The sequence below is a fragment of the Schistocerca nitens genome, chromosome 6, assembly GCF_023898315.1.
Source record: "Schistocerca nitens isolate TAMUIC-IGC-003100 chromosome 6, iqSchNite1.1, whole genome shotgun sequence".
Taxonomy (NCBI): domain Eukaryota; kingdom Metazoa; phylum Arthropoda; class Insecta; order Orthoptera; family Acrididae; genus Schistocerca; species Schistocerca nitens.
Window position 1 is genome coordinate 658,241,850 of NC_064619.1, and position 18,207 is coordinate 658,260,056.

General features: G+C 45.3%; 1 protein-coding gene across 4 annotated transcripts in view; it reads left to right on the forward strand.

Moving 5' to 3' along the window:
• Window positions 1-1,238: 1,238 nt before the first annotated feature.
• Window positions 1,239-18,207, forward strand: part of LOC126263720 (venom dipeptidyl peptidase 4-like) — a 358,865-nt gene continuing 341,896 nt past the window's right edge. For all 4 annotated transcript variants that reach the window (XM_049960872.1, XM_049960874.1, XM_049960871.1 and 1 more), the window contains exons 1-2: window positions 1,239-1,366; window positions 7,796-7,919. In XM_049960872.1, coding sequence (XP_049816829.1) covers window positions 1,307-1,366; window positions 7,796-7,919 — 184 coding nt within the window. In that variant the 5' untranslated portion in view covers window positions 1,239-1,306. The remainder of the gene's footprint in view (window positions 1,367-7,795; window positions 7,920-18,207) is intronic.

Here is an 18,207-nt window from a genome sequence, read left to right on the forward strand (position 1 = left end):
GGACCAATCAAACCGGTTAGATTAAAATGGTAGTCCACGTGGCTTGAGGATTTTCAGCAGCTCAGTACACGCAGTTATGGAGGGTTAGAGTACCGTTCACTTTGAATTGCACCTCGTCGCGCCAGATAACCATCCCTGCAAACAGTCCGTCCTCGCGAAGCGTGCCTTCAAACAACTAGTGTTACTCCATCCTTCGATCCGGGTCCTCCTCGTTAATAGCATGCAGCCTTCTTGGAATGTACACTTTCCACTTCGCAACCTTCAGAATTCGTCATACTCTTGATAAGCGCCCGCATCTCGTGGTCGTGCGGTAGCGTTCTCGCTTCCCACGCCCGGGTTCCCGGGTTCGATTCCCGGCGGGGTCAGGGATTTTCTCTGCCTCGTGATGGCTGGGTGTTGTGTGCTGTCCTTAGGTTAGTTAGGTTTAAGTAGTTCTAAGTTCTAGGGGACTTATGACCACAGCAGTTGAGTCCCATAGTGCTCAGAGCCATTTGAACCATTTTCTTGATAAGCTTACCCTGCATTCAAATGCTCCCTGCTTCACAGATGTTTGAGGTGACCTAGTACTATGTTGCAACACAGCAGCGTTGGAAGCTGGATTTCTTGATGTTTTTAGCCGGCCAGATCTTTCCTTATGCACATCCTGAACATTACCGTCGGCCCAAATTTATTCCGAATATGTTAAATTATTGCACATGTTGGTGACTGAGTTCTGTACACATTATGTCATTACCATTGTACCACCATCATGTTTTCGAGCTTCCAGTACCACTTCAATACGGCCTTGCATTGCTCAAACGACAATCTTAACTTCATTCATTGCGGCACTGTTATCTGCTAGAAAATGAGCGCCAAGATCTGTTGAGAAAACAATAGACTACACTACTGCGCAAAAATGCGACGGTATGTGATTTTGTTCCAAAGATATTAACTGTCAAAGAGTGTTTACATTTTTCTGGACCCCTGTGTAGTGTCATATACCTCTGTCGTCTTGAAGAGTAATGAAGTGCTGAATAAAAGGTACTTGGCATGACATAATAATGTGCAGCTTACTTTCTCCTCCTCGTATATTTTGGAATGTTGAGTGAGCTGTTAATTCTGCGTCTCTGCTCTGTACAGAAGATGGCGCATGATTGCCGTGGACCTACGAGGAAGTACTGTGCGTCGGCTGTTCAGGGTTAGCGGCCAGATAACGTGACCCTGCGAGGGCGCCTCGCCAGATAATCTGTGCCTAATGCGATTGGCAGAAGAATACTTAATTCAGAGGAGCGCCTCGTTGTCCATAGTGTGCCAGTAGGAGCCGCCGATGAAGAATCGCCAAGACATGGCCTGGGGAAGCGGCATGACCTACCAGCTAGCAGCAGCGGTGAGTTAACACACTATCTGCTGAGTCACCACCTCTCACTCAATCTTTCGCTTTATGTGCTCATGTGCTGCACTCAATCTTTGCGTTTTTTGTTGTTGTTAATATGATAATGAACGTGACGTACTGCAGATCAGTTCCATTTTTGTGCAGACATCCCTCCAGTCTCTTAGATAAACTGTAAATGATTCTAACATTTCAGAAGTAATTTTGGCTGTTGCTTCTCCGATCTTAGTTTTCAGTTCTTCTGTTGTAGTAGGTCGACTACGATATACTTAACAAATTCACGAGACGCAATCACACGCTGACAGATTAGGAAATCAGACAAGGCAATGGAATACCACCGTTTCTCGAAACTGATACGGTTGCCAAAACAACTGGAGTAAAGTAGCCACCGATATTCGTGCCGTGTGTGACGTTGATCCCGCTTGATGAAACCAAGCGTTGTCAGTAAATTGTGGCAAGGTCCGCTGTTTTCAACAACAATTGTTGCGAGCACGGTGATTTTACTGTAGTCACAAGACCATTTTCGTTCTCAGAAAAAGGAAGGCCTATTATGGCATATGATGAAACAGGATACCACACCATGGTAACTTTGTTGCTGTGCAGTGGATGTTGGTAGAGATGAGTGTGATTTTATAGCGCATAATAACGAAAATTTTCTTTATTAAAGAAACCGTTAAGATGGAAATGAGCTTCGTCTGACATCCACTAGTTGTTAACAAACTCATTGTCGGCGTTTGCCTTCCAAGCATTCGTTCACAGAATTGTCGTCGCAGTAGGTGATCGTTAGGCTTCCGTTCCTGCGCGATCTGCAGCTTGTATGATTGATGTCAGTCCGGTATCAACATCCTCCGAACACTTGAATTAGCAGCTCTGAAGGCGATACATGACGACGGATTGAACAGTGTGGGCTTCTCATGGCAGCAGCTCGAGCAGCTTCGATATTGTCTGCTGTAAGGCTTGGAGGTTTCTTTTTTTTACTTGTTAACCAGTTCCCTCAAAATTATGTACCCACATGTAGATTCCATGTGCTTATGGAGCGTAATCGTGAGGTCTTACATTGAAGTGATGGCTAAATTCCCTACGTGCAGCCTCCGCACTATCATTGTTTTTGTAAGAAGCTTTGATGGCAAAAGCATGTTCCAGAGCACCCCAAGTACCCTGTTAACTAAATGGCAACGTGGCGTGAACTAGTTTCTATAAGTTTCTCGTCGTTAACAATCGCCCAGGACTGCTTCCACTAATATCAAAATTTCCCCTTTTTCTGAATCACCCACTAAAAAACATATTGCTTTTGAAAGTACCGTGGATTTTGTACGCCTCGTAGCTGTCTTAACAGTTTGATTTCGATACCTGAAATGAACTTGCCTCAGACCTTTGAAGAGACAGGCGCAAGGGCATTTCGCTGCTTTGCGACAAGTGTCACATCTCAGGTCTTGGCATTTTTCTGTTTCTTTTTGTTGTAAAAAAAGAACGGACTGCCATCACTGTTTTATCTGTTTGTACTGAACTGTATCGTGTTGCTGAATCTCTGTTTTAATCAATTACGATGCTTTGGCATAATCAAATGGCTTTTTGTGCGCCAGTTTGAAAGTGTCCCGAAAAACTTCGATTCCAGCTGTGAAATACAGAAAATTAGCGATTTATCATTCTCTGAAATATTTTCAGAAATGAAAGACTTTCGTTTATAATAACCACACTTGGTCATTCACCAATTGGTGGGAACTTAATGGCTAATGTAAAATAAGCAAAATAGTATCAAAAACTGAATTATAGGAACGAAATGATTCAGACTTTCATATAGCAAATTTTATCTGCATACGTGGCCATAAATGTGTATACGTTGACCGGCAATATACTCTCATGCTAACGAATTTACCTAGCACTTGTCTCGTAAATACGAGGGCGTGCTGAAAAGTAATGTTTTCAGAATTTTTTACGTGAAAACTCTTAAAGCCTGTTAAATCAAACAAACTTTATCAACAGTCTACATCTTTATTCTTTATGTCTACCTATTTATTTCTCAACATAGTCAACCCTGGCGATGAATACATTTCTCCCAAAGAGAGATCAATTAGTTGATACCGTCAGTGTGCAATGTTTGACATTCTTGACGGAGCCACAATCTCACCTCTGTTAGCACCGTTTCGTCACTATCAAAGTCAAATCCTCGAAGGTCTTACAGTTTTGGAAACAGACGAAAATCGGATGGGGCCAAGTCGGGATGGTCGATGACGGTGAACCCAAGGCGTCGGATTGTTGCCAACGTCGCAGCGCATGTGCGTAGTCTGGCACTGGCATGCTGTCGAGCTCTTCGAATTCGGGCTTTCAGTTTTCTGAGTGTCTCGCAGTACCTTGCACAGTATATGGTGGTGCCCTTAGGCACGAATCCCAAACGCACCACGCCTTGAACATCCCAGAACACTTGGAGCATGACTTTTCCTGCCGATAGCTTGTCTTGGACATTTTTGGCGTCGATGATCCTCTGTGGCCAAACTACATTGATGCTTTCTTTTTTCGGGGTCAAAACGGTTAATCCAGCTTTTATCACCTGTCACATGGTTGTTAAGGAACCCATCACCCTCACGTTCAAAACCCAAAACAAATTGTTGGCTGATGTCCAACCTCCTCTGACTGGTGTTAAGAATGAGCATTCGAGGTTCCAATCGTGCACACAGGTTTCTGTAATGCAGTTCAGCGTTTATGGTCTGTGCACGCTCTCGTGATATGCCACACTTGCCCGAGAGCTATATCTGTGTTATTCGTCGATTTTCTCTGATGAGTTGATCAACCTCAGTCCAATGAGTCTCGTCGGGTGCCGTATACGATCGTCCACGCTGAGCCCTGTCACACACGTTGAGATTAGCATCATCGTTCCCTTCACTAAGAGGACGAAAGACCCGACGTCGCGAATTACTGATGTCGATACAGTCATCACCGCACACATCTTTCATTCTTCTATGAACTCCAATTGGAGAAGTTTTTTTGCAGTTACAAAAATTCGATTACAGCACGCTGTTTCTCAAGCACCGACATAGGTTACACACCGCCATGCTACACGCTAAAATTTGGAGCCATCTAGCGGCAGAGGGTTGTGGCTTGCGTCATCGAAGCGGAAGGATCTACCAAGTAATATGTATAACATGTAATACCTCATCCGATATTGGAAACAGAATAAAAACATTAGGAGGAATTACATTTTAACACGCTCTCACATACGCAGTCACATAAATTATTCTTACCATTTTATGCCTTTATAAAGCTATGTCTTGGTATTAATCAAGACACAAAACGCTTTTCTTTTCTTTTTTTCTTCTTTATTGAATTTCAATTCCCCATCTGGGGAGGGCTGGCAGCAGCATAGGCGCCGCTCTTCAGCCGAGAGACAGTACATAACGGCGAGACATTTAAAACAGCATAAAGGAGTAAATATTGAGAAACAGATATCAAAAAGGTGGAAACGTAATGGAAGATAGCAAGCAAAAGAGTGTAACAGTAAAAATGGAGATAAAAATCTAATTAAAAAAAACACACACACACTGTGACGATTAAAAGAACACAAGGCAAAGTACGGACAGAGCATAAAAGGTGTAATGGGCAGCGTAGCACAGAACAATCATGTACAGCAACACTATGTACAAGTCCAGCACACAATTAAAACCACAGCACTTGACGTCACTGTAAAACAGCACCGAACACAACATTGTCGAAGCACACTGACAATGAGGAACAAACTGAGAGGATCTGCCAGTGGTACGGATATGAGGGAGAAGGGAAGAAAGGGGGGACAGGTGGTGCTAGAGGGGAGAGGGGAGAAAAGGTGGCAGGGAGCGCTGATGGGGGCCAGGGAGGGAAGAGCCTATGGGAGTGGGGGGGAAGGAGAAAAAACCGCTCTGGGGGAAGAAAAGGGGGGCCCTGGGGAGAGGAGGGGAACAAGGCCAGGCTACAGTTGGTAGGAAGGGTAGATGTCACTGTGATGGTCATCATCTGGGAGGGGGAGGTGCTCAAATTTGACCTGATGAAGGAGATGGAGATTGTGGAGAGGGAGGGATACAGCAATAGAGGTGTGGCAATAGGCGGGGGTGGAGAGGAAGGAGGACACCAGGGGGTGGGGGGATCAAGCCTGTGGACAATGTAAAGGATGTGGACATGTTGGAGGAAAAGGAGGAGGTGGGGGAAGGGTATGAGGTCATACAGGAGTCAAGTGGGGGACGGAAGGTGGATACGGAAGGCAAGATGGAGTGTGTGGTGTTCTAGGATTTGCAGGGCTTACAAAAGTGAGGGGGGGGGGGCAGAGATCCAGGCAATGCTGGCATAACAGAGGATAGGACAGATGAGAGATTTGTAGGTGTGGAGGATGGTGGAAGTATGCAATCCCCATGTCTGACCAGACAAAAGGTTTCAGGAGGCAGAGATGGGAATGGGCTTTCTGCTGGATGGTGAGGAGATGAGGGGTCCAGGTGATATGACAGTCAAGGGTGAGCCAAGGTATCTCAGGGTTAGGGTGAGCTTCATGAGACCACCATAAATGGTTAGGCAGAAATCATGGAGACGGAAGGAGTGTGTGGTGCGGCCAATGATGATTGCCTGGGTGAACTGCTCAAAGTGGGTTTGGAGGGTGCATTGGTACCGTTGAAGGGTAGGAGAGAGAGCTAGGACGGCGGTGTCATCAACATATTGGAGGAGGTGCACAGGTGGGGGTGGTTTGGGCATATCGGCGGTGGACAGGAGATAGAGGAGAGGGGAGAGGACGGAGCCTTGGAGGACGCCAGCGGCGGGATAAAAGATATAGGAGTGTGTGGAGGGTGACATAGGAAGCATGGTGTGGGAGGAAGGAGGCGACTAGATGGACAAATTTGATAGGCAGGGCGTAGGTTCGGAGTTTAAAGAGGAGACCAGGATGCCATACGCGGTCGTAACCATTTTGGAGGTCGAGGGAAAGAAATGGCGGAGCGACGGGAGTTACGTTGGAGGGAGAGAACGTGGTCTTTGACGGAGAAGGAGGGCTGGAAGCCACACTGGGTAAGGGGGAGGAGGTGGTGTTGATTCAGGTGGCGATGGATACGACGGGAGAGGATGAAGACCTTTCTGAAGACGGAGGTGAGGCAACGGAAGGGATTTGTTGGGTTTCAGGAATAAGAGGACGCGGGAAGTCTTCAACAGGTCGGGGTAGAAGCCGGTGGAGAGGATGATGGTGTATAAATCGGCAAGGACAGTCAGTAAGGAGAAGGGACATTCTCTGAGGTGGCGCTAGGTGACACAGTCGTAACTAGGGGGCGTGTTGCGTTTTGAGCAGAGGATAAGTTTAGCTCTTTTTATCAGTATTATTACTATAAATACACCTTAGTGGTGGCTACTGATGAGAAGTAACTTTTCTTCGTTTAATGAATTTCGATTTGCATCTGTGGGATGCATTGCTTCAGTTGCAAAAAAAAAAAAAAAAAAAAAAAAAAAAAAAAAAAAAAAAAAAACAAATATGTTAAAACTGAGTAAGTACGTGGAATATTAACGTTTATGTCTTAACTCAAAATGTAAACAAATGTGTCACCTCAGCGTCACGAGACTATTTCGGTTCGAAGTTGCCACATGCACGGTACGCTGCACTGAGTCTACACGTACTGCTACTCTGTGGGTGATAGTGATAGCAACAACTGAGAAAAACTATGCCAGCAAGACCCCCTGTTGGTAGCTCTGGTGAATAAAACTTTTGTTAGTATTGTTAGTACGGCGATACAAGTTGAAGTTTCAGTTTTGTTGACTAAATACTGATAGCAATGAATATTTTTTTTAATCTGTAGACTCAGTGTAGTAGTTCCAGTTTACTGACATTAATGTAATAAATGTAATATTAACAGCAATTTAAATACAGGGAATTAACGAACGGCACATTTTTGCTAAATACATCTTTATGTAAATTATTTTCGAAGGAAGGCTGCTGCAAAAATTTAACAAATCTTTCATCAATTCTTCGTCTACATTCGTATAACGACCCAGCTAGCCTGTTTAGCATCTGTGTGAGTACTTACTATACGAAGGAAAACGGCTAATACTATGATACAACGAATTTCCTTCTTGCACAGTGTTTTTTTTTTTTTTTTTTTAATTAGAAAATTTCTCAGTTCATTCTGAACTCAGTCCGGTGCAAGTTTGTAGGTGAAATGTAATTGTGAATGAAGATGATTTAGCGGTTACTAGGCAAGACGTGTTTCTTTTGGAGGTCAAACTTAAAGTATGAAAGAATCTTTCTCTCATTTTCTAAAAAACAACATTTTGTGAGATCGGTCTTGCCTACAATGACTGCAGTTGTTCTGGTGTGTACTGGGAAAGTTTCGAAGAAAACATACTGAACACACCCAGTCACACGTGATGTTTAAGTGAACGACTCTGTTTAGAATATCAGCCTGGATTTTTATGTTCCTCATTCTACAGGCTGTTTGCGTGGTGCTGCTGCAAAGCGCGATGGCTGCTTCTGTGCAACGGCAGCCGTGGACCCTGGAAGAAACAACACCCAGCGAATCTCCATCACAATCAATGAAGATGGATTGGGCAGGAGGTGAGTACAATTTGGGATTTCTGCTAAAATCTTTTTATTATTGCACCAATATTGCGTCTGTTAAAAAAAAGGGTGAAATTAGTGTGAAAATATGAGTAATGTTGACGAACTGATGTATATACAAAGCAATACTGCGGCAGTAAGATTGTATTAAATGTTCTCGGGCTTCTAGACACCTCAAGCTGTTAAAATACTGCGAGCTTTAGACCAGGCACTCAGTGGCTGTTACAAGTGGAATGACACTTCACTTGATAAAGGACAAAGAGCAGTTGGTCGAAAGCTTGTGGCATTTTAGCCACTTGGGCGCCGCTGGAAATTTTAGAACATTTTACTTCAGTGATACACAGATTGCAGAAGTCTTTGATGTTTAGCAATAGCGTGGAAACCTGCAAACTTTGAGTCGTCATGTACTGGGAATGCACCGCTGTGGGATCACGCTCACAATGCAGCAGTCGCTCAGTCCTGACGACAAAGACATTCAAGTCTTCTAGAGGGAGCCAACAGGACATTAGAATAATCTTGCTTCCATAATAACACTTCTCATTGCGACGTATACAAGGTGCGTCTCGTGAGAAGTAGCACCCGTTTTACTCCTCGAACAGTTCTTGATATCACAACAAGGTTTCCGTCAAATAATAGTAAGTAGAAGGCTCCGCAATTTTATTGCATGTTTAACCGTTTTGATTCTTGTATCAACTAAAATACTGAAGCAAATATAGTTCTTGAAGTGCAGAAATATACTTTTTAACAGCACTCGACATCTCTTCAAAAGCCGACTACGGCGAGTACTGTGATATAAAACTTAACTATGGCAACTTAAAGACTATTCGCAATATTATCCGACAAACGAGCTAAAATTGAATGCCTGGAATCGATTCTTGCACTGTCAACACTATCAATTGGTGTCCTCATGCCACGCTCCATTGCTTCAAGCCTTTTGCCTGTTTACTTCTTTCAATAAGAGCTACCCACTTAAACATGAATATGTAAACACACTTGAAATATTTTTAAAAGCCTCTTGTGATCTACAAGAAGTCGGCACACGCACTGACTGAAAAAAAAAAGGAAATACGCGGACGGGGAGGAAGAAACGAAATGAAACTAAACTGGTTGAGAGGGTATATGATGTTATTTCATTGATTACGATATCGCGTCCAATTTACGAAGAACTTGGTACTATGAACCCACTTGTCAGTATGACGCTGCACCTCTCTGTCCTAGATATATGCAATGATTCTACTGGGAAGGATGTAATAAAGCCATTGCATCCTCTCCTGAGGCAAAGCGGCCCACAAATGTTGTACCTGGTCCCGTGCAAGTGCACTACTGGCCGTTAAAATTGCTACATCACGAAGATGACCTGCTACAGACGCGAAATTTAACCGACAGGAAGAAGATGCTGTGATATGCAAATGGTTAGCTTTTCAGGGCATTCACACAAGGTTGGCGTCGGTGGCGACACCTACAACGTCCTGACATGAGGAAAGTTTCCAACCGGTTCCTCATACACAAACGTCAATTGACCGGCGATGCCTGGTGAAACGTTGTTGTGATGCCTCGTGTAAGGAGGAGAAATGCGTACCATCACGTTTCCGACTTTGATAAAGGTCGGATTGTAGCCTACCACGATTGCGGCTTATCGTATTGCGACATTGCTGCCCGCGTTGGTCGAGATCCAATTACTGTTAGCAGAATATAAAATCGGTGGGTTCAGGAGGGAAATACGGAACGCCGTGCTGGATCCCAACGGCCTCATATCACTAGCAGTCGAGATGACAGGCAGCTTATCCGCATCGCTGTAACGGATCGTGCGGCCACGTCTCGATCCCTGAGTCAACAGATAGGGTCGTTTGCAAGACAACAACCATCTGCACGGAGAGTTCGACGGCGTTTGCAACAGCATGGACTATCAGCTGGGAGACCATGGTTGCGGTTACCCTTGACCCTGCACCACAGACAGGAGCGCCTGCGATGGTGTACTCAACGGCGAACCTGGGTGCACGAATGGCAAAACATCATTTTTTCGGATGAATCCACGTTCTGTTTACAGTATCATGATGGTCGCATCCGTGTTTGGCAACATCGCGGTGAACGCACATTGGAAGCGTGTATTCTTCGTCGCCGTACTGGCGTATCACCCGGCGTGATGGTATGGGGTGCCATTGGTTACACGTCTCGGTCTCCTCTTGTTCGCATTGACGGCACTTTGAACAGTGGACGTTAGATTTGAGATGTGTTACGAACCGTGGCTCTACCCTTAATTCGATCGCTGCGAAACCTTACATTTCAGCAGGATAATGCACGACCGCATGTTGCAGGTCCTGTACAGGCCTTTCTGGATACAGCACATTCTCCAGGTCTCTCACCAATTGAAAACGTCTGGTCAATGGTGGCCGAGCAACTGGCTCGTCACAATACGCCAGTCACTACTCTTGATGAACTGTGGTATCGTGTTGAAGCTGCATGGGCAGCTGTACCTGTACACGCCATCCAAGCTCTGTTTGACTCAGTGCCCAGGCGTATCAAGGCCGTTATTACGGCCATAGGTGGTTGTTCTGGGTACTGATTTCTCAGGATCTATGCACCCAAATTGCTTGAAAATGTAATCACATGTCAGTTCTAGTATAATATACACTCCTGGAAATGGAAAAAAGAACACATTGACACCGGTGTGTCAGACCCACCATACTTGCTCCGGACACTGCGAGAGGGCTGTACAAGCAATGATCACACGCACGGCACAGAGGACACACCAGGAACCGCGGTGTTGGCCGTCGAATGGCGCTAGCTGCGCAGCATTTGTGCACCGCCGCCGTCAGTGTCAGCCAGTTTGCCGTGGCATACGGAGCTCCATCGCAGTCTTTAACACTGGTAGCATGCCGCGACAGCGTGGACGTGAACCGTATGTGCAGTTGACGGACTTTGAGCGAGGGCGTATAGTGGGCATGCGGGTGGCCGGGTGGACGTACCGCCGAATTGCTCAACACGTGGGGCGTGAGGTCTCCACAGTACATCGATGTTGTCGCCAGTGGTCGGCGGAAGGTGCACGTGCCCGTCGACCTGTGACCGGATCGCAGCGACGCACGGATGCACGCCAAGACCGTAGGATCCTACGCAGTGCCGTAGGGGACCGCACCGCCACTTCCCAGCAAATTAGGGACACTGTTGCTCCTGGGGTATCGGCGAGGACCATTCGCAACCGTCTCCATGAAGCTGGGCTACGGTCCCGCACACCGTTAGGCCGTCTTCCGCTCACGCCCCAACATCGTGCAGCCCGCCTCCAGTGGTGTCGCGACAGGCGTGAATGGAGGGACGTCTTCAGCGATGAGAGTCGCTTCTGCCTTGGTGCCAATGATGGTCGTATGCGTGTTTGGCGCCGTGCAGGTGAGCGCCACAATCAGGACTGCATACGACCGAGGCACACAGGGCCAACACCCGGCATCATGGTGTGGGGAGCGATCTCCTACACTGGCCGTACACCACTGGTGATCGTCGAGGGGACACTGAATAGTGCACGGTACATCCAAACCGTCATCGAACCCATCGTTCTACCATTCCTAGACCGGCAAGGGAACTTGCTGTTCCAACAGGACAATGCACGTCCGCATGTATCCCGTGCCACCCAACGTGCTCTAGAAGGTGTAAGTCAACTACCCTGGCCAGCAAGATCTCCGGATCTGTCCCCCATTGAGCATGTTTGGGACTGGATGAAGCGTCGTCTCACGCGGTCTGCACGTCCAGCACGAACGCTGGTCCAACTGAGGCGTGAGGTGGAAATGGCATGGCAAGCCGTTCCACAGGACTACATCCAGCATCTCTACGATCGTCTCCATGGGAGAATAGCAGCCTGCATTGCTGCGAAAGGTGGATATACACTGTACTAGTGCCGACATTGTGCATGCTCTGTTGCCTGTGTCTATGTGCCTGTGGTTCTGTCAGTGTGATCATGTGATGTATCTGACCCCAGGAATGTGTCAATAAAGTTTCCCCTTCCTGGGACAATGAATTCACGGTGTTCTTATTTCAATTTCCAGGAGTGTATTTGTCCAATGAAGACCCGTTTATCATCTGCATTTCTTCTTGGTGCGGCAGTTTTAATGGCCAGTAGTATATATCCTAGATACTGACACTAGGACGGAGTCGTCGTTCGAGCCGGTCTCACACGTGTTCTATCGGGGCTAGATCTGATGGAGGCCATGGTTGTAACTCCATATCATGCAGGCAGTTCACAGAGACAGGTGCCGTGTGTGGAAGTGTATTGTCCTGTTGAAAAATGTTGCATAAGAGGTAACACACGAGACGACACTGGATATCCGTGACATACATTTGTGCCGTCAGAGATCCATCAGTAACTATCAGCTGTGACTTAAAGTTATACCTATCTACGTCTACATCTACATTATACTCCGCAAGCCACCTAATGGTGTATGGCGGAGGGTACTTTCGGTACCACTATCTGATCCCTCCATCCCTGTTCCACTCGCGAATAGTGCGTGGGAAGAATGATTGTCGGTAAGCTTCTGTATTGGCTCTAATTTCTCGAATTTTCTCGTCGTAGTCAATACGCGAGATGTAGGGGGGGAGCGGGGAGGAGGAAGTAATATGTTGCCCGACTAATTCTGAAAAGTGCTGTCCCGAAATTTCAATAGTACATTTCTCCGTGATGCACAACGCCTCTCTTGTAACGTCTGCCAGTGGAGTTTGTTTAGCATCTCCGTGACGCTCTATCACCAGCTAAACGGTCCCGTGACGAAACACGACGCTATCCGATACGGATCCCAGACAGATGAACAATACTCAAGAAACGGGCGAACAAGCACCTTATAAGCCACTTCTTTCGTCTGGTGTCTACTTTTCCCACTATCTGTTTTATATGGTCATTCCACTTATGGTCGCTCTGGATAGTTACGGCTTTATATTTTATAGCGGGCGCTGTCTCTAGTTGTTTGTCGTCAATAGTGTAGCTGTACATTAATGTATTTCTTTTCCTATGTATGCGCAATATGTTACACTTATTTACGTTCAGGGTCAACTGCCAGAGCCTACACCATTCACCAATTCTGTGCAAGTCGTTCTGCAAATTCTTACTATCTTCTGGCGTTGCTACTTTGGTATAGACAACTGCATCATCTACGAATAGCCTTAAAGAACATCCGACGCTTTCTACCAGATCATTTACATATATTGTAAACAGCAACGGTCTTATCACACTTTTTTTTTTGTCATTAAACAGCAGTGCGGGACGGTGTCAAATGCCTAACTGAAATCAAGGAATCTGACCGCCGTTGTCCATCGCGCTGTGTGTGGATCTCACGAAGGAACAGAGCGAGCTGAGTTTCGCAGGATCTCTGTTTGCGGAATCCATGTTGATTTTTATGGAGGAGATGTTCATTTTCCAAAAACGTCATAATTCTTGAGCATAAAACATGTTCCGTAATCCTACAACAGATTGACGTCAATGATGTAGGTCTATAATTGTGTTGATCTGTCTTACGACCTTTCTTAAAAACGGCAATGACCTGCGCTTTTTTCCAGTCGTTAGGTTCCCTTCGTTGTTCAAGCGATCTACGATAAATTACCGCTAGAAGGGGAGCAAGTTCTTTCGCAAAATCTTTATAGAATCTTATAGGTATCTCACCTGGTCCTGACGCCTCTCCATTACTAAGCGATTGTAGCTGCTTTTCAGTTCCCAAGCGCTCCTCACACTGCCGCGCCTCTGTAAAACACAGGAAGAATAGGGCTTCTCCACAGGTCTCCGCCAAGCTCGCTGACGATGGCTTGTGTCCTGACAAAAAGAAAGGTGGGAGAGAGAAAAAAGAGGTTACTGGTCAGTCTGCGCTCCCGAGCGATACAGAGCAGAAGGCAGAAGGACAATTCACAGTGAAGGCATTTGATTGTTTTCTTCTATCTGAGCCAACACTGGTACAGGCATTTGCTAGAAATGGAGGTGGTGAGACTGGGTAGGAAACTCGTTGTGGAGTTTGTCCAAAACAGTGTTTTGAAATAGTTGTTTATTCCAGACAGGACTAACGAATACACTGGAGACTAGGGTTAGAAAAAGCATGAATAACACTGTTAGCCTCCCCCCATGAACCATGGACCTTGTCATTGGTGGAGAGGCTTGCGTGCCTCAGCGATACAGATAACCGTACCGTAGGTGCAACCACAACGGAGGAGTATCTGTTGAGAGGCCAGACAAACGTGTGGTCCCTGAAGAGGGGCAGCCGCCTTTTCAGTAGTTGCAGGGGCAACAGTCTGGATGATTGACTGATTTGGCCTTGTAACATTAACCAAAACGGCCTTGCTGTGCTGGTACTGCGAACGGCTGAAAGCAAGGGGAAACTACGGCGTGCAGCTTTACTGTATGGATAAATGATGATGGCGTCCTCTTGGGTAAAATATTCCGGAGGTAAAATAGTCTCCCATTCGGATCTCCGGGCGGGGACTACTCAGGAGGACGTTGTTATCAGGAGAAGGAAAACTGGCGTTCTACGGATCGGAGCGTGGAATGTCAGATCCCTTAATCGGGCAGGTGGGTTAGAAAATTTAAAAAGGGAAATGAATAGGTTAAAGTTAGATATAGTGGGAATTAGTGAAGTTCGGTGGCAGGAGGAACAAGACTTCTGGTCAGGTGAATAGAGTCATAAATAATCAAATAGGGGTAATGCAGGAGCAGGTTTAATAATGAATAGGAAAATAGGAATGCAGGTAAGCTACTACAAACAGCACAGTGAACGTATTATTCTGGTCAAGATAGATACGAAGCCCACACCTACCACAGTAGTACAAGTTTATATGCCAACTAGCTCTGCAGATGACGAAGAGATTGATGAAATGTATGATGAGATAAAAGAAATTATTCAGGTAGCGAAGGGAGACGAAAATTTAATAGTCATGGGTGGCTGGAACTCGACAGTAGGAAAAGGAAGAGAAGGAAACGTAGTAGGTGAATATGGAATGGGAGTAAGGAATGAAAGAGGAAGCCGCCTGGTAGAATTTTGCACAGAGCATAACTTAATCATAGCTAACACTTGGTTCAAGAATCATAAAAGAAGATTGTATACATGGAAGAAACCTGGAGATACTAGAAGGTTTCAGATAGATTATATAATGGTAAGACAGAGATTTAGGAACCCAGTTTGAAATTGTAAGACATTTCCAGGGGCAGATGTGGACTCTGACCACAATCTATTGGTTATGAACTGTAGATTAAAACTGAAGAAATTGCAAAAAGGTGGGAATTTGAGGAGATAGGACCTGGATAAACTGAAAGAACCAGAGGTTGTAGAGAGCTTCAGGGAGAGCATTAGGAAACGATTGACAAGAATGTGGGAAAGAAATACAGTAGAAGAAGAATGGGTAGCTTTGAGAGATGAAATAGTGAAGGTATCAGAGGATCAAGTAGGTAAAGAGACGACGGTTAATAGAAGTCCTTGGGTAAAGAAGAGGTATTGAATTTAATTGATGAAAGAAAATACAAAAATTCAGTAAATGAAGCAGGCACAAAGGAATACAAACGTCTCAAAAATAAGATCGACAGGAAGTGCAAAATGGCCAAGCAGGGATGGCTAGAGGACAAATGTAAGGATGTAGATGCACATATCACTAAGGGTAAGATAGATACTGCCTACAGGAAAATTAAAGAGACGTTTGTAGAAAAGAGGACCACTTGCATGAATATCAAGGGCACAGATGGAAACCCAGTACTAAGCAAAGAAGGGAAATCAAAAAGGTGGAAGGAGTATATAGAGGGTCTATACAAGGGCGATGTTCTTGAGGACAATATTATAGAAATGGAAGAAAATGTAGATGAAGATGAAATGGGAGATACAATATTGCGTGAAGAGTTTGACAGAGCACTGAAAGACCTAAGTCGAAACAAGGCCCCGGGAGTAGACAACATTCCATTAGAACTAGTGATAGCCTTGGGAGAGCCAGGGCTAATAAAACTCTACCATTTAGCCAGCAAGGTGTATGAGACAGGCGAAATACCCTCAGACTTCAAGAAGAATATAATAATTCCAATCCCAAAGAAAGCAGGTGTTTACAGATGTGAAAAGTACCGAACTATCAGTTCAATAAGCCACAGCTGCAAAATACTAACGCGAATTCTTTACAGACGAATTGAAAAACTGGTAGAAGCCGACCTCGGGGAAGATCAGTTTGGATTCCGCAGAAATGTTGGAACACGTGAGGCAATACTGACCCTACGACTTATCTTACAAAATAGGTTAAGGAAAGGCAAACCTACGTTTCTAGCATTTGTAGACTTAGAGAAAGCTTTTGACAATGTTGACTGGAATACTCTCTCTCAAATTCTGAAGGTGGCAGGGGTAAAATACAGGGAGCGAAAGGCTATTTACAATTTGTACAGAAACCAGATGGCAGTTATAAGAGTCGAGGGGCACGAAAGGGAGGCAGTGGTTGGGAAGGAAGTGAGACAGGGGTGTAGCCTATTCCCGATGTTATTCAATCTGTATATTGAGCAAGCAGTAAAGGAAACAAAAGAAAAATTCGGAGTAGGTATTAAAATCCATGGAGAAGAAATAAAAACTCTGATGTGCGCCGATGACACTGTAATTCTGACAGAGACAGCAAAGGGCCTAGAAGAGCAGTTGAACGGAATGGACAATGTCTTGAAAGGAGATATAAGATGAACATCAACAAAAGCAAAACGAGGATAATGGAATGTAGTCGAATTAAATCGGGTGATGCTGCCGGAATTAGATTAGGAAATGAGACACTTAAAGTAGTAAAGGAGTTTTGTTATTTGGGGAGCAAAATAACTGATGATGTTCGAAGTAGATAGGATATAAAATGTAGACTGGCAATGGCAACGAAAGCGTTTCTGAAGAAGAGAAATTTGTTAACATCGAGTTTAGATTTAAATGTAAGGGAGTCGTTTCTGAAAGTATTTGTATGTAGTGTAGCCATGTATGGAAGTGAAACGTGGACGATAAATAGTTTGGACAAGAAGAGAATAGAAGCTTTCGAAATGTGGTGCTACAGAAGAATGCTGAAGATTAGATGGGTATATCACATAACTAATGAGGAGGTATTGAATAGAATTGGAGAGAAGAGAAAAATGTGGCATAACTTGACTAGAAGAAGGGATCGGTTGGTAGTACGTGTCCTGAGGCATCAAGGGATCACCAATTTACTATTGGAGGTCAGCGTGGAGGGTAAAAATCGTAGAGGGAGACCAAGGGATGAGTACACTAAACAGATTCAGAAGGATGTAGGTTGCAGTAGGTACTGGGAGATGAAGCTTGCACAGGATAGAGAAGCACGGAGAGCTGCATCAAACCAGTCTCTAGACTGAAGACCACAACAACAACACTGTTAAAACAGAAGTCAGTGCAGAAGTCCCAGGAGTGGATGCTAACCACAGTAGCAAACATTAGCAGCATCTTAAGGCAACAACTTAGTTGCAAAAGAAAACTAAGTGAATGTGACTCTGTTCACTGAGGCACTCCAAGTGAGAGAGCAGACTTACTGCGGAGCTGGACCGATGCTGGAGTCGACGGACGCGGATTCGGCTCCCAGATCGTCTGACTGGGTCGCGTGGGAGCACTGTTTTTCCCACTTCAAGCCACCCATCCAATCCTGCAGGTCTCTTGCAGGCGCCTGCCAATCACGGTTTAGTTAGGTCCCCTCTACTGCTCCTAAGGCGGGGATGTTAATGCAGTTGCACTAACCAAGTCCATATTTGGTATCAACATTGTTCAGCTGAAAGCTAAACGTAACTGCTCCGTCAAATAAGGCTTGCAATGTTATTGTTATACGTCATTTAGCCCCGCCCCTGGGGCTCCCCAGAGTCGGGACTGCTAGGTCAACAGTTTTTTTGGCGTTTTCGCTCTCTTTCTAACCCTTGTGAGCCTGCTGACGTTGCTGTCCTCAGGGCTGGTATCAAGCTGGCTTTATACGCTGATACGTTCCTGTTGGTTACAAAGCTCTACGGTGGCAACCTACCACAGCGTCTAGACGACATATGAAGTTACATGCTAATTCCTTGAAGAATAACTAGCGCCCTGGGACCGCGTCTGGGGACGTCTGCATTTTCGCAAGGCTCTCCCCTTACGGTTTACTTCATGTAACAATATCTCTCCTAGTTTCGTCTGCCCTCAGCATCGTCTCGGATTCCGCGCCTTGGAGCGCCTGTCCTCCTTTCTCGCAGCTTCAAGATAACACTACAGTAGCAAGGAATAATCAATATCCTACAGGCTGTCTGCGGTAATAGAGAGCCGTGATTCATCGCTGAACATAATGGGACGTCTTTTGAAATTTG